General features: G+C 39.8%; 1 protein-coding gene across 1 annotated transcript in view; it reads left to right on the top strand.

Moving 5' to 3' along the window:
- The window catches only part of LOC111154257 (rotatin), a 163,209-nt gene that overhangs the window by 5,942 nt on the left and 143,667 nt on the right, over positions 1–13,600 (top strand). Inside the window, exons 6-10 of the mRNA XM_022513760.1 lie at positions 314–428; positions 1,761–1,911; positions 6,619–6,784; positions 8,714–8,895; positions 11,621–11,736. Coding sequence (XP_022369468.1) covers positions 314–428; positions 1,761–1,911; positions 6,619–6,784; positions 8,714–8,895; positions 11,621–11,736 — 730 coding nt within the window. The remainder of the gene's footprint in view (positions 1–313; positions 429–1,760; positions 1,912–6,618; positions 6,785–8,713; positions 8,896–11,620; positions 11,737–13,600) is intronic.

Raw genomic sequence — 13,600 nt, forward strand, 5'->3', positions numbered from 1 at the left:
CCGAAGGCAGAGGCTTTAACCCACTGAGCCACCCAGGTGCCCCGAGCACTGTGATAGTCTTGGCATACAGTGGTGGATAGTGTGTAGTGCCGGCTCTTGAGGAGGGTCAGTGGGGGATAGAAGGTCATCGTGCAGTTGCCATAGTACCAAATGTAGGCGTATGGAGGAAGGACCTACCCCAGAGTTCTTGATTAGGGAAAAGATCTAGGAAGGCTAGGTAGAGTCATTTTGCCACTAGGTTACTTAGAGTTTGGTATACGTAAACTTTTTAAAATTAAATAATGCTATTTATTTATTTATTTATTTTGGGTAGCTCTTTAAGAAGTAGTAACCACACTTTAATTTGGAACACCTGTGAACTATTGAAGGATGTAATCATGCAAGATTTTCCTGCTGAAATTTTCCTTCAAAGGCCAAAAATTGTTCAGGTATGTATCCTCTGTAATTGTTTTAGATTTTGAAATAGAGAACTTTTTTTTAGAGATTTTATTTATTTGACAGAGAGCGACACAGCAAGAGAGAAACACAAGCAGGGGGAGTGGGAGAGGGAGAAGCAGGCTTTCCACCACGCAGAGAGCCCAGTGTGGGGCCCAAACCCAGGACCCCGGGATCATGACCTGAGCCGAAGGCAGATGCTTAACGACTGATCTGAGCCCCCGGAAACAGAGAAGTTTTTTATAGTGAAACAAATTTTGGAAAGTAGGAGTCTTTGCGAAGGAATATACTATATTTAAAAAATGAGGTATTTGGTTCCTGAAATCACTTCTGCTCCAACTTCTTTGGATAGTGGTAGTTCTTCGAATAGGAGGTAGTCTTGTTTGACACATACAGGTCCAGTTTGGCCACCTTGAATTTACCTTTTATGGGTCACTTAAAGAGGAGAATAGACTTTGGAAATTGAGATTTGACAGCAGTAACCCTTCTTCTTCTTCTTTTTTTTTTTTAATAAAGATTTTATTTATCTATTTGACAGAGACATGGCGAGAGAGGGAACACGGTGAGTGAGTGGGAGAGGGAGAAGTAGGCTTCCTGCTGAGTGGGAGCCCGATTGATGCAGGGCTCCATCCCAGGACCCTGGGCTCATGATCTGAGTTGAGGGCAGACGTCTAATGACAGAGGCACTCAGGCGCCCCACCAGTAACCCTTCTTAGCAGTGAGAATAGCATTGCTTTTTGAGTATCTAGGATGTGTAAGGCTCAGTGTTAGATGCTGTGGAAATAGAGTAGTGAGCGGTTCAGATGGATTCTTTACAGTCTTGTTTGTTGTTTAATAGTAGAGCTTGGGATATGGGGTCTGGGATCATGGCGTAGCCACAGCTGCTGATAATGCCCCAGCACCCTCCCTCCGCAATCCCAGGACTGGAGTGGGTACCTCTGAAGGGCAACTGTTAATACATACTGTTGCAGTTGTCGAAAGATAGCAGAGGAAAAGCTGTTAGTTGCCAAAAGGTGGCAAAATGATTTAGCTGTTTGAGATGCTGAAGGCTTGCTGTGATTTTTAAAAAGTATGGTATAACTTAATGTTCCGAATGGGAATAATTCACGTGTTCTCTCAGAGTAGGTACTCATCCAACAGATTTTAGATATAACAAACACTATTTGAATTTTATTTGTTTTGTCCCATCTTCTGGCATTCTGCTGTCATTTTTGCCTATTGTTTCTTGGTTTATAAATATTTTTCAAGTTATTTATTCATTTGACCTTACTTGAACTCCACACCCACCTTCCTTTGATCATTCTCCTTGCTGCTCTTTATTTTAGAGCCTTCTATCTCTGTTGAAACTGGCCTCCGGAGGAGATGGAAAGCATCGCCTGGCGTTACAGTCAGTGTCTTGTTTGCAGCAGCTGTGTGCATGCTTAAGAAACAGACTTAACTTTCACCGAGATCCAGGTTTTTGCTCTAGGAAACGAGGTATTTGTTTATTTATTCATTAGTCACTGGTGGTACTTACAGATGCTTCTGAGTACTCCCTGTTGTACTTACTGTATAAATTTTCATAAACCCCTCATTCCTGAATGTAATTAAATGACCATCTTTGAAAACCAGTTGTGTGTATGACAGAACCTCTCCTGCTCCCATCCTCTTTTTTTGATGACAGCCTCTGGCGAGATGTTTTCCTTCGCTCTTGTGCGCACAGGGTTGTCGGCAGCGAGGGCCAGAGTTCTGAGTTCAGCGATTCATGTGGGGCTGTGGGCATTTTATAACGTTACTTGTATTAGTAGTTTGTTTGGTTTGAAAAAGAACAATTTTTAAGTAAATATTTGTTTAACATTGGGTATATTTAATTAAATTAATTAATTTATTTTAAAATAACCTCTGCACCCAACATGGGGGTTGAACTCACGACCCCAGGATCAAGAGTTGCATGTACTACCGACGGAGCCAGCCGGGTGCCCTCAATTTGCATTTTATGAAAACTGGTTTTATGCAACTTGTGATGTAGAGAGTAGTTTTAATGTGTTAATGGTGCCAGACTTTTAAGGGAGAAAGCACCACCTAATGGCCAAATACAGCACTAGACTGGCTCTGTCAAAACACTTTGTAACTTAGGAATTCTGTGCACTTTTGCTTTGAAAGTTGAATGTTAAATTACAGTGATTTGTCATCATGCTTCACAGTTAGTCCCTATTCTGTTCAGAGCTTCACTGGCCCTGTACTACTTGCATACTTATGCTATATATTAATTTTATTATATATCTCAGGTGTAGGGTTCCTCATTAACATTCTTGAGCTAGAGCATTTTGCAGATGACTGATAACAGATCTGCAGGTTCCCCACATTTCATCAGAATAAGAGTTATAATGTTGATAAAAATAGTATCGTTGAAGATTTATTCATGTATTGAATGTTTATTTATCACCAACTATATGCCAGCTGATGTTCTAGGCTCTGTGGGATATAACCCTGAACAAAGCAGATAAGGTCCCCACCCTTCTGAGCTCATCCATGAGAAGCTTGGGGACAGCTAGTAAACGAGTAAACAAGTTTGTTTCAGGTCAGAAGTGCTCGAAGGAAATAGGAAGGGTCATGTGACTGAAGGTGACCAGGGAAGCCCTGCTTACCTGGATAGGATTGGCAGGGAGAGCCTCTCAGAGGAGGTGACCTGAAGGGTGAGAAGGAACCATCCACCTGAGCTGCAGGAACAGTGTTCCTGGCTGGTTGGGGGCCTTGGAAATGAGGTGACCTGCCTGAGGAAAGGAAGCCAGGCCGGCGTGTGCGTGGACGCAGTAAGTGGGAGATGGGGAGTAAGGAGCGACTGGGGTGAGATCAGAGAGGTAGCCAGGGGCCAGAGTGCTTTGGGATTTGTAGATCTTGGGAAGCGTTTCATATTTTCTTTGCAGTGCAATGGGAAAGCTGGGGAGCTTTCTTTTTTCCTCTGCAGATGCCTTTATTTTACTTAATTCCATAAAAAAATATGGTAAAATATGTATAGCATAAAATCTGCCATCATAACCATTTAGAAGCGTGCAATTTTGTTGGCATTAATTGCTTTCACACTCTTATGCAACCATCACCATTATTTGTTCTCAAACGTTTATCACCCTAAATAGAAGAACTGTGACTGTACCCCTGCTCTTCATGTCCCCTTCTCTCTGCAGCACCTTGGCTATGTTCTGTCTCTAAATTTGTTCTTGGTACCTCATACAAGCGGAGTCATACAGCGTTTGTCCTTTTGTGTCTGGCTCGTTTCACTGAGCGTCATGTTCTCAGGGTTCGTCCATGTTTCAGCTGTGCCACAACTTCATTCCTTTTTATGGATGAATAATGTTCCGCTGTGTGGATATGCCACATTTGGCTTATTCATTTATCTGTTGAGGGACACTTGAGTCGTTCTTATCCCTTTGGCTCTTGTGAATAATGTTTTGGTAAATTTTGGCATATCTGAGCCTGTTTTCAGTTCTGTTTGGGTATATACCTAAGAGTGGAATGGCTGGGTCATGTTAATTCTACAGTTAGCTGTCTGAGGAACAAGGAAACTGTTTGCCACAGTGGCTGTCTGATGTTACATCCCCCCTGGCAACCTGTGAGGCTTCCAGTTTCTCCACATGTTGTCAACACTTGTTATTTTCCCATTTTGTCTTATTTCATTTATTTGTCTTTAAAAGATTTTATATATTTGAGAGAGATCACACAAGAGAGACCACGAGCAGGGAGGAGGGGTAGAGAGAGCAGGGAGTCGACTCAGGGCTCTATCCCAGTATCCTGAAATAAAGGCAGCTCAGTACCCTGAGCTAAAGACAGATGCTTAACTGACTGAGCCAACCAGGTGCCCCGTTTTCCCTTTTTAAAATCATAGTCATCCTAGTAGGTGTGAGGTGGTAGGTATTTCATTGTGGTTCTCATTTATTTCCCTGAAGACTCAGTAGTCTTAATGATTAGTGATTTGAATGACTTTAATGACTCGTGATTTCCTAGTGACTTTTTACATGCAGACCAGCCATTTGTGTGTCTTCTTTGGAAAACTGTCTTTTTAAGTCTTTGCCCATTTTCTAAATTGGATGTTTTTTGTTTTTCGTTTTTAAGATTTTATTTACTTATTTTATTTTATCATTTTTTTTAAAGATTTATTTATTTGAGAGAGATAGAGAGAGAGCACAGGTAGGCAGAAGGGAGGGGGAGAAGCAGACTCCCTGCTAAGTAGGGAGCCTGGTGCAGGGCTCAATCCCAGGACCCCGAGATCACGACCCGAACTGAAGACAGCTGCTTAACCAACTGAGCCGCCCCTTATTTACTTATTTGAGAGAGAGGGAGAGCATTGTGGGAGGTTTGGGGGAGAGTGGGGCAGAAAGAAAGAGAAAATCTCAAGCAGATTCCTTGCTGAGCATGGAGCCCGAGGTGGGACTTTATCTTATGACCATGAGATCGTGACCTGAGCCAAAATCAAGAGCTGGAAGCTCAATCCACTGAGAGACCCAGGTGCCTGTGGTTTTTTGAGTTTTTGTTTGTTCGTTTGTTTGTTTTCTTGTTGAGTTTTAGGAGTTCTTTATATACCCTGATTTTAAGTCTATTTTAGGTACATGATCCGCAAATATTTTTTTTTAGTCTGTAGGTTTTCAGTTTCTTGATAATGTCCTTTGATGCACTAAAGTTTTTGATTTTGATGAAGTCCAGTTTATCTTTGTTTTCTTTGGTCCTGCTTTTGGTTTCATGTCTGTCGCGGCCGGCGCGACAAATCGACCAGGAACGTGAGCGTAAGAGGATGCTGAAAAGAAATTAAGAGACAAAGAGATGGGGACAGGAGGAGCACCAAGGAGGATGTCCAATAGTGCCAATTTTATTCAAGGCTGTGAGGCATTTTGTAGCTAACAGAAACAATCATAAGAAAAGTGTCTATTTTTAGCTGATTACTAAAGAGTTTGCAAGAAGCACAGAAAATCCTTCAAGCTTTCCTATTATCTATTTCCTAGACATCAATAGCAGACCTTCTAACACCAGATGTACTGACTTCAAGGCCACTCAAGACATAGTTTATGTAAGCACAGCTGAGTCTTACAGTGGTGTAGTCTATAGCCCGTGCAAGGACAGCAAGGACCAGCCAAGAATTTCTGACCCCGGCCAAATCGTCTCTATCTGACTAGCGAACGTGTGGGATGTCACGTAGGCGAGCGCCCAACACATAGCACAGACCCTTTCTCAGTGCTACTCGACTTTATCAACATAAGCCTTTTGTTCGGCTATTCAGCCTTTAAAGGAGGCACAAGTCAGGGCCTGGTTTGGTTCTCGTCTCAAGCCTTAACCGTGGCCTCCCACACATGTCAAAGGATGTATTGCCAATCCAAGATCATGAAGATTTACCTCTATATTTTCTGCTAAGAGCTTTATGGTTTTAACTCTCATATTTAGGCTTATTTTTTGAGTTCCTCTTTACATTTGGTTTCAGTTCATTTTTGAGTTCTTTTTTTTTTTTAAGATTTTATTTATTTATTTGACAGACAGAGATCACAAGCGGGCAGAGAGGCAGGCCGGGGCCGGGGGAAGCAGGCTTCCTGCTGAGCAGAGAGCCCGATGTAGGGCTCCATTCCAGGACCCTGGGATCATGACCTGAGCCGAAGGCAGAGACTTAACCTACTGAGCCATCAGGCGCCCATTGATTTCCTTTTTTTTTTTTTTTTAAAGATTTATTTATTTATTTGACAGACAGAGATCACAAGTAGGCAGAGAGGCAGAGAGAGAGGGGGAAGCAGGCTCCCTGCTGAGCAGAGAGCCTAATGCGGGGCTTGATCCCAGAACCCGGGATCAGGACCCAAGCCGAAGGCAGAGGCTTTAACCCACTGAGCCACCCAGGCGCCCCTTTGATTTCATTTTTATATGTGCTTTGAGGTGGGGTTTCTCGTAGAATTTTGAGCAGGGGAGTGCATGACCTTTTATTCTGCTTTGGCAGTCCTGGATGTTGTAAGTCGATTATGCTGGCTAGAAGACTACATGTAATCAGGTCGGTTAGTTATAAATCTAAATGTGCTAAGTGAATACTTGCAGAAAAGGTTGACCTTTACTTTTACCCCAGTAGAAGTGTTTCTACTATCTTTGTTAATGTTTTTTGGAAGAATGACATATAAAAGCTGTATAATCATCATTTGTTGCAATCGAGGGATAATTTCATTCTTTTCTCCTCCTCAGATGTAGTTTCCCAAAATTCTTCTTTGTCTTACTGTCATGAAGTTAGAGTTACTCATCATTCCCAGAATCCTTCTCCAGGAAGCAGTAGTCCCCGGCCTTCCGTGGTTGGACGCACAGGCCAGCGACCCAGAGGAGATGGCCAGGATTGGGATGCCGTGTCTTCCAGGTGACCACTGAAAAACCCAGTTAACGTGTGTGTGTTTTAATCTCAGAGGGAGATTAATAATTTTTCTCTGTCTTGTCTTTCGGAGCACTACCACAAGTATTGGCCTTGTGTTGAATCAGTGGTTTTCATACTTTTTTGACCATGACCCACAGTAAGAAATCATATTACATTCAACTCAATATGCCATACACAGTCACATGCTTTTACATATGTGTGTATGTATGTTTGCATGTGTGTACGCCTGTGTGTGTGTGTCCCTTTCAAAAAAAGATGTTCACAAAGTAGTTCTTTGATTCCATATGCTATGTAGTCAATTATATTTTCTGTTCTTTTTTATTTCATTAAAAAATAGTGAAGATTCTGGCCTCTTAAGTTGTTTTCATCAGCTACAGATCAAATGTGATCTAGTTTAAAAGCATAGCTTTAAATGATAGATACATTTTGATGGTATTTTAAACCCTCATATATAAGTTTAATCGTAATTTAAATGAATCAGTATTACTATTAAAGGGAATGATGAGAGACTATAAAAGATTCCTTTCCAATGCACAATTTATGGAATTTTACTTATTTATATAAATACAGATTTTTATATATCAATTTTGCTTAAGGGGATTGGTGTGATATTTGTGTGTTACCTCATCCTTAGGCTACAAGCATCTTATCAACATACTAGTTTCTTCCGTGGTGCTGTTTTAATAAATGCTCAGTGAGATGAGCACTCATTGTTGGAGTGATTATTTACTCGTGCCACGGCTGCTGCTACGAGCTGACACTGATTCATGTTGTCTGCATGCTTGGTGTTACGCCAAGTGCTGTACATGCTTTATCTCCTTTAGTTGTCTCCTGACAGTCCTGTAATAGCATTGGTATTATCTTCATCATCATTTCAGACAAACCTGGTTTGGAAAGGCAATGAGCCTTATCCCAGTTTATACAGTTGGTAAAGAGGAGGGCAGGGCTTTGAACAGTATGATCTGAGAGCCCGTGCCTAATCCTTCTGTAGGAGCTGGTGTTGGTCAGACACGGGTTTTCTCTTTACCCTTATAAAGCCTTTCTACCTCATTCTCTGAGATGTATCTGGTGTGCTGCATGGTTCTATCTTTTCACTTCTCGCTGAATACCTTCCTCATGGAGCCTTTTAGAATTTGAGGGAAGCCCACCTCCTTTTCATATTTTGGGTTGAAATTGAAGAAATGACAGAACATGTATTAAATTTTGGGAGTTTTACATGTTCAGTAGCATTAGTGTATCTGTGATTCAGCTTCAATTATGGATAACGTTAAAAGTAAAAAATTTGAGGTCTTTTGTTAATGTGAGGTTCAGGCCTTTCTATAGCATTTTATCCCCGTCCTATCATTTGACACCTAAGGTAAGAATTTTTTATGAAGAAGGTCAAGAAAGATGAGATGTTCCACTTTTTGGTATAATTTCAAAATCATGATGTGATATTGAATATACTAAATGAAGTAATCCATTTCTCCTCATGTTTTTCTGGCATTTTTAGCATTCTTCAGTTGCTAACATTGGCTTACTTGGAACATTTGGTGAAAATCCCAGAAAATCTAGGAAAGTAAACGATTTAGTTTTGCCTCTATAAGTTGATTACAGAAGAACTTTGCTATGAATTGGCTTGATCTTCTCTAGAAACGAATGGGTTATTAGTGCTAATGTTGATTGCTCTTATAGGAATTTTAAGAACATCATTTTGAAAAGCAATATATAGATGCATTTTTGGTTTCATTTACAATTTCAAGTCATCTTTATGGAATTTAATCTTATAAATTTGTCAGGGTTTCTCAAATCTGAGCAGGCTTGTTGCTTGTCGGGACCAATGTGAAGCTTCTTACATGCCAGACGGCCGAGAGGCAGTAAACCTATTTGTGGGCCGGCTCCACATTCGAGGGTTATCCTTTGTTTATTTTGCAGTGGAAGTAGTGGTCGTGTTCCAGTGAACTCTCGGGTGTCCGTGCATTCGCCTTTGGATGTGGTACACATAGATCTGCCAGAGCTAGAGATGGAAGACACGCTCGAGCTGCAGTTCCAGCAGCTCAGTCTTCCCCAGTTCTGTGTCTCTATCCTGGAATCAGCAGTTCCTCTCTTAAGAACAGGTTAGTTTTTGAAGTTACAGTTCTTTTTATATAATTTGTCTTTGTTTTGTCTGTTTTCAGGGATTTTTTTTTCCACCTAAGTTACGATATTTAGAATCTGTATTTACTTATCTTTTGGGATACAAATTTTTCTTTTCCCTTTTTTTTTTTTAAATTTTATTAATTTTTTTTGAGAGAAAGAGAGAGAGCACATATGCAAGCCTGAGTGGAAGGGAGGGGCGGAGGGTGGAGCACACTCCCCTGCAGAGCAGGGAGCCTGGCGCATGGACTGGATCCCAGGAGCCCAGGATCATGACCTGAGCCAAAGGCAGATGCTTAACCGACTGAGCCACCCAGGCGCCCCTGGAATCCAAATTCTTAAGCACTTAATAAAGTTTTATTAAACGTGGATGCCGTGACCCGTGTTTGGATGGAATATTCCCTTCCATTTATGACTTTTATTGCACAGGATTCCACTTCTGTATGGCTGTTTGAAACGTAAGCACTGAACAAACAGTGCAGCCACAGTAAGTTAGAGAAGGTGGGCCAGCATGAATAGAGCAGGATAAAAAACTCTTCGGCTTTTGCCCTTTGGAAACTTTTTGAGTTGCTCTCAGTTGCTCAGTCTTCCCACTCAGTTCGTAGTTAAGCCATGAAAATGTGAAAAACAAACCCCAAACTGGATTCTTACCTTTGCAATTATTTCTTTTTCTAAGGAAAAAAAAAAAAACAGACCCCAAACTCAAAAAACCTAGCATTCTGGGGTTGCTTTTTCTCTCAAATGTGCTAGTTAATCTGCAAAGATATACTCAAGTACTTAAGTATACATTGTAATATAGCTGTAATTTTAGTGAAGTGTCATAGGAACAGTAATAATATGGCCAGTGTCTAGAGACTTTAGAACTAGAACAGCAGTTCCTGCTGGCTTTGTGTGCATGATTTCATGCATTCCTCTCACTGTCCCATCGTACCTTTCCAAAAGCGGTAGTTACTACTTTCATCCCTATTTCACAAATGAGAAAACTGAGGTTTAGAGTGGTTTAGAAGCTTATCCAAAGTCAAACAGCTAAAACAGAGGCTTGAACCAAGGTTCTTCTGAAGCCAGTGTCCATGCTCCTAAGCACTTAGCATTTTGTGAGGTACAGAAAGGTTTGGAAGCAGTAATGATTTTTTTGTTCTCTAACTATTCATTTTCAGTAGTTGATAAACTGTCAAGACATAAATACAAGATAAACAAGATATGTATTTTATGATCTGTACAGGTTCAATTAAAAAAATCTATCCTATTTCAATGATTTCTCAAGCACTGTGTCTAATTTTTGCCTGTTTGGAGGTGTAGTGGGGTGGGAAGCAGGATGGAGGTCTATATTGGGGAAGCATTAAAAATGTTTCTATCCTGAGGAAACCTGAATAACCCTAACTTAGCACTGAGTAACTCTGCTTCCAGGAGTTAGAAGCACATATTAATTCATGTACTAGTAGTGTGAAATAAAGAAAGGCTGAACTTTGGCATCATAAAGTGTATATGTTTGTCTGCATGCTCTACTGAGAACAGTTTTAGATTTAATGATTTCTCATTTAACCTTTTCTTAATTTGCTGTAAAAAGTCAGATTGATAATTATAAAGCATAGCTTGGTACATAAAATTTTCTAAATGTTCTCTTGCCCTTTTGTGATAAATTATTGCATAATTTGTAATTTTTCAGTATCATAAGAGGTTTCTAAGAGGACTTGTTCCAGCTGTTCTAATGGGACAATTACTCTACACCCTTACCATCTTGTAGTTTGCTTTACTTTTAGTCATAGGAAACTGACCTTTGGTATGTGGGAAGTCTTGATTGAATGTTCACCTTATGGATAGTAGAGTTCCTTTGTTATTCTGTCTCTGTGGAGAAAAGAGATTGCTTTGGTGGGTGTGACGAACAGTTTCTTTGGAATTTTTTTTTTTTTTTTTAAAACTTACTTTTTTTTGAGGGAGGGGGGGTGTGCGTGGATTTGGGCAAGGGGGCAGGGGGGGGGGGGGGGTGGGGTGGTTGGGTAGAGAGAATCCTTAAGCATAGTCCATGCTGAGCAGGGAGCCTGACTTGGGGTTCTGTCCCAGGACCCAGAGGTCATGACCTGAGCTGAAATCAAGAGTCAGATCCTCAACTAACTGAGCCACCCACGTGCCCCTCTTTTGGAATTTTTATAGAGTTTTAAGTCCATAGAGGCTTGATAACCTGTTTGAGGTGGATTTTCTTGACATTTCTTCAGGAAATGCCATCATGCACATTTATTCCTTTAGTTGGTCCAGTGCAAGCTCAGCTACCCAGACCACTCAGCTGTGGTGTGATACTTACTTCTGACAAGGGCCTTCTAGTGCTAAGATTCAGAGAATGCATTTTCTAAACCTAACCTGGTGCTTTGTTACATATTACGTGTAACATGGAAAGTCTCTGGATTAGCAAAATATAATCTACCTAAATCTAAAAAGTATTTTTAGTTAGATTTTGCTACTTTCTTTTTGAATATCTTTCTCATTTATGAGCACATTGAATTTGTTGTAAATAGTATTGTGATTGCAACAGAGGTGTTAATGGTTGTTGTAGATAGTGACTTACCTATTCATCTCTTTCAGTGATTCTAAAGACATCAAAAAATAAAAAGAAATAGGAGTTTGGGGGCATGACTAGAGGATTGAGCAGTATGCTATGTAGCTGTTCATTTGAAAGTTAACTTTTAAATTCTCTCCTGTTTGTATATCTAGGTAGTAGACAAGTGATAATAAGAGTTCTGGAATTGCTTGCAGAGGATCTGATACTTATTGGTGAAGCAATTTCAGAAGACATCTGGGATGACAACAGCCTTTTTGCTATGGATATGGTGAGAATCAGTATTTTCCTTGGGATATGGTAAATAGTGTTTTATTTTATTTTGGTCCTTTTAAGCTGGTTTCATTGTCTCATTAGTCTTTGAAAGCTTGCTTTCTAACCACTATGTCCCAGGCTTTTTTTGTGCATTCTGGAACAAGCCATTTCACTAGAAATTCTGGGTACTTTAACTAATTATTCTGGTTACTTGTCATGGGGGGATATATACTGAGACTAAAAACAGGCCAATGGGGTCCTTATAGCTACTGTCTTACAATTTTTTTTTTTTTAGTAATTGAACTAGGAAATATATATTTTAAAAAAATGAGCTCAGATTGCTATTTTTTTATTTTAACCTTATATTTCCTTGCTCATATTTTGTACTGTTGCTCATAGAAAGTCTTAGTTTTTGGCAATAAAGCTTATTAGCTTTAACCTTCAGCACATACTAAGTAATTTCAGAATAGCAGTGTTAGTATCACTGTGGTCAGTGACTGATAATGGTCAGGATTTCTTGGCAGTTCTTTTTGACTCAGACTAAATCTCACTAAGAATATGCAGTCAAGAGGCACCTGGGTGGCTCAGGTGGTTGAGCACCAAACTCTTGATTCAACTCAGGTGATGATCTCAGAGTCCTGAGGTTGAGCCCCGTGTTGGGCTCTGTGCTGAGCGTATAGTCCGCTTGAGATTCTCTCTCTCCCTCTGCCCCTCCCCCCACTCAAGCTCTCTCTTGCATGTACTTTCTCTCCCTCTCTAAAATAAATGAACAAAATCTTTAAAAGAAAAAGGAATATACAGTCAAAAAATGTGCGTCAAAGTCACTTGAGAGAATTCTTTTCTCTGTTAACAATTTCTTATAGGGTTATATTTGTTTTAATTTATTTTTACTTTTGGGAATTATTTTCTCATAAACACGTAATTCAGAGATGTTCCCCTGTCATCCTGTTCTCTGTTTATTTTTTCCATTTTTATTTTAGTTTTTGGAAATACAAGCAAGTAAGCATGTAGATTGTCATTGCTCTTCTCACACCTTACATAAGAGGTAGTATGTCACATGTGGTTTTCCACCTTGTTCTTATACCTTAAAAATATATCCCGTGTGCATGGAATAATAGGTATGGAGATTTTTTCATGTTCATACGTGGAGGTGTTCATCGTTCTGTTTTATAGGCTACAAGTGTCTCAGTGTGTGTTTATTCACCAGTCTCCTATTGTTGGACACAATTGCAAATACAAATTGTGTGCTGTGAATAACGTGCATATGTCATTTCATAAATGTACAAGTGTGTCTCTAGGGTAGATTTCTTTAAGTTAGGATTGTTGCACATCAAAACAGTTGTCAGAGGAAGGATGGTTGTGGGGATCAGCAAAATGGATGAAGAGGAGTGAGAGGTACAGGCTTCTCGTTAGGGAATGTCTAATTTGTGGGGGTGAAAGGTACAGTAGTATACCATAGGGAATATGATGAGTGATACTTTAATAGCATTATATGGTGACAGGTTGCTATACTGGTGAGCATAGCACAGAGTATACAGTTGTGGAATCACTGTGTTGTATACCTGAATCTAAATGTAACACTGTGTATCAACTATACTTAAATTGAAAAAGTATGTGTATTTTAAATCTTAGATATTGTTGCATTCTCCTGTATAACCATTTCATTCACTGACCAGCAGTTTTTTAGAAGGTGTTTTCTCCTATACACTCAGCAGTAGGGTTTATAGTCAAACCTCAGATTTTTGCCATTCTGGTAAGTGAGATACTTACCAGATGTAGTATTATACCAGTGTATATTAACATATACACTGGTATATATAATACCAGTGTATATTAACATATATATATATATATATATATATATATATATATATATATAT

The sequence above is a fragment of the Enhydra lutris genome, unplaced genomic scaffold, assembly GCF_002288905.1.
Source record: "Enhydra lutris kenyoni isolate GAN:26980312 unplaced genomic scaffold, ASM228890v2 scaffoldscaffold36, whole genome shotgun sequence".
Taxonomy (NCBI): domain Eukaryota; kingdom Metazoa; phylum Chordata; class Mammalia; order Carnivora; family Mustelidae; genus Enhydra; species Enhydra lutris.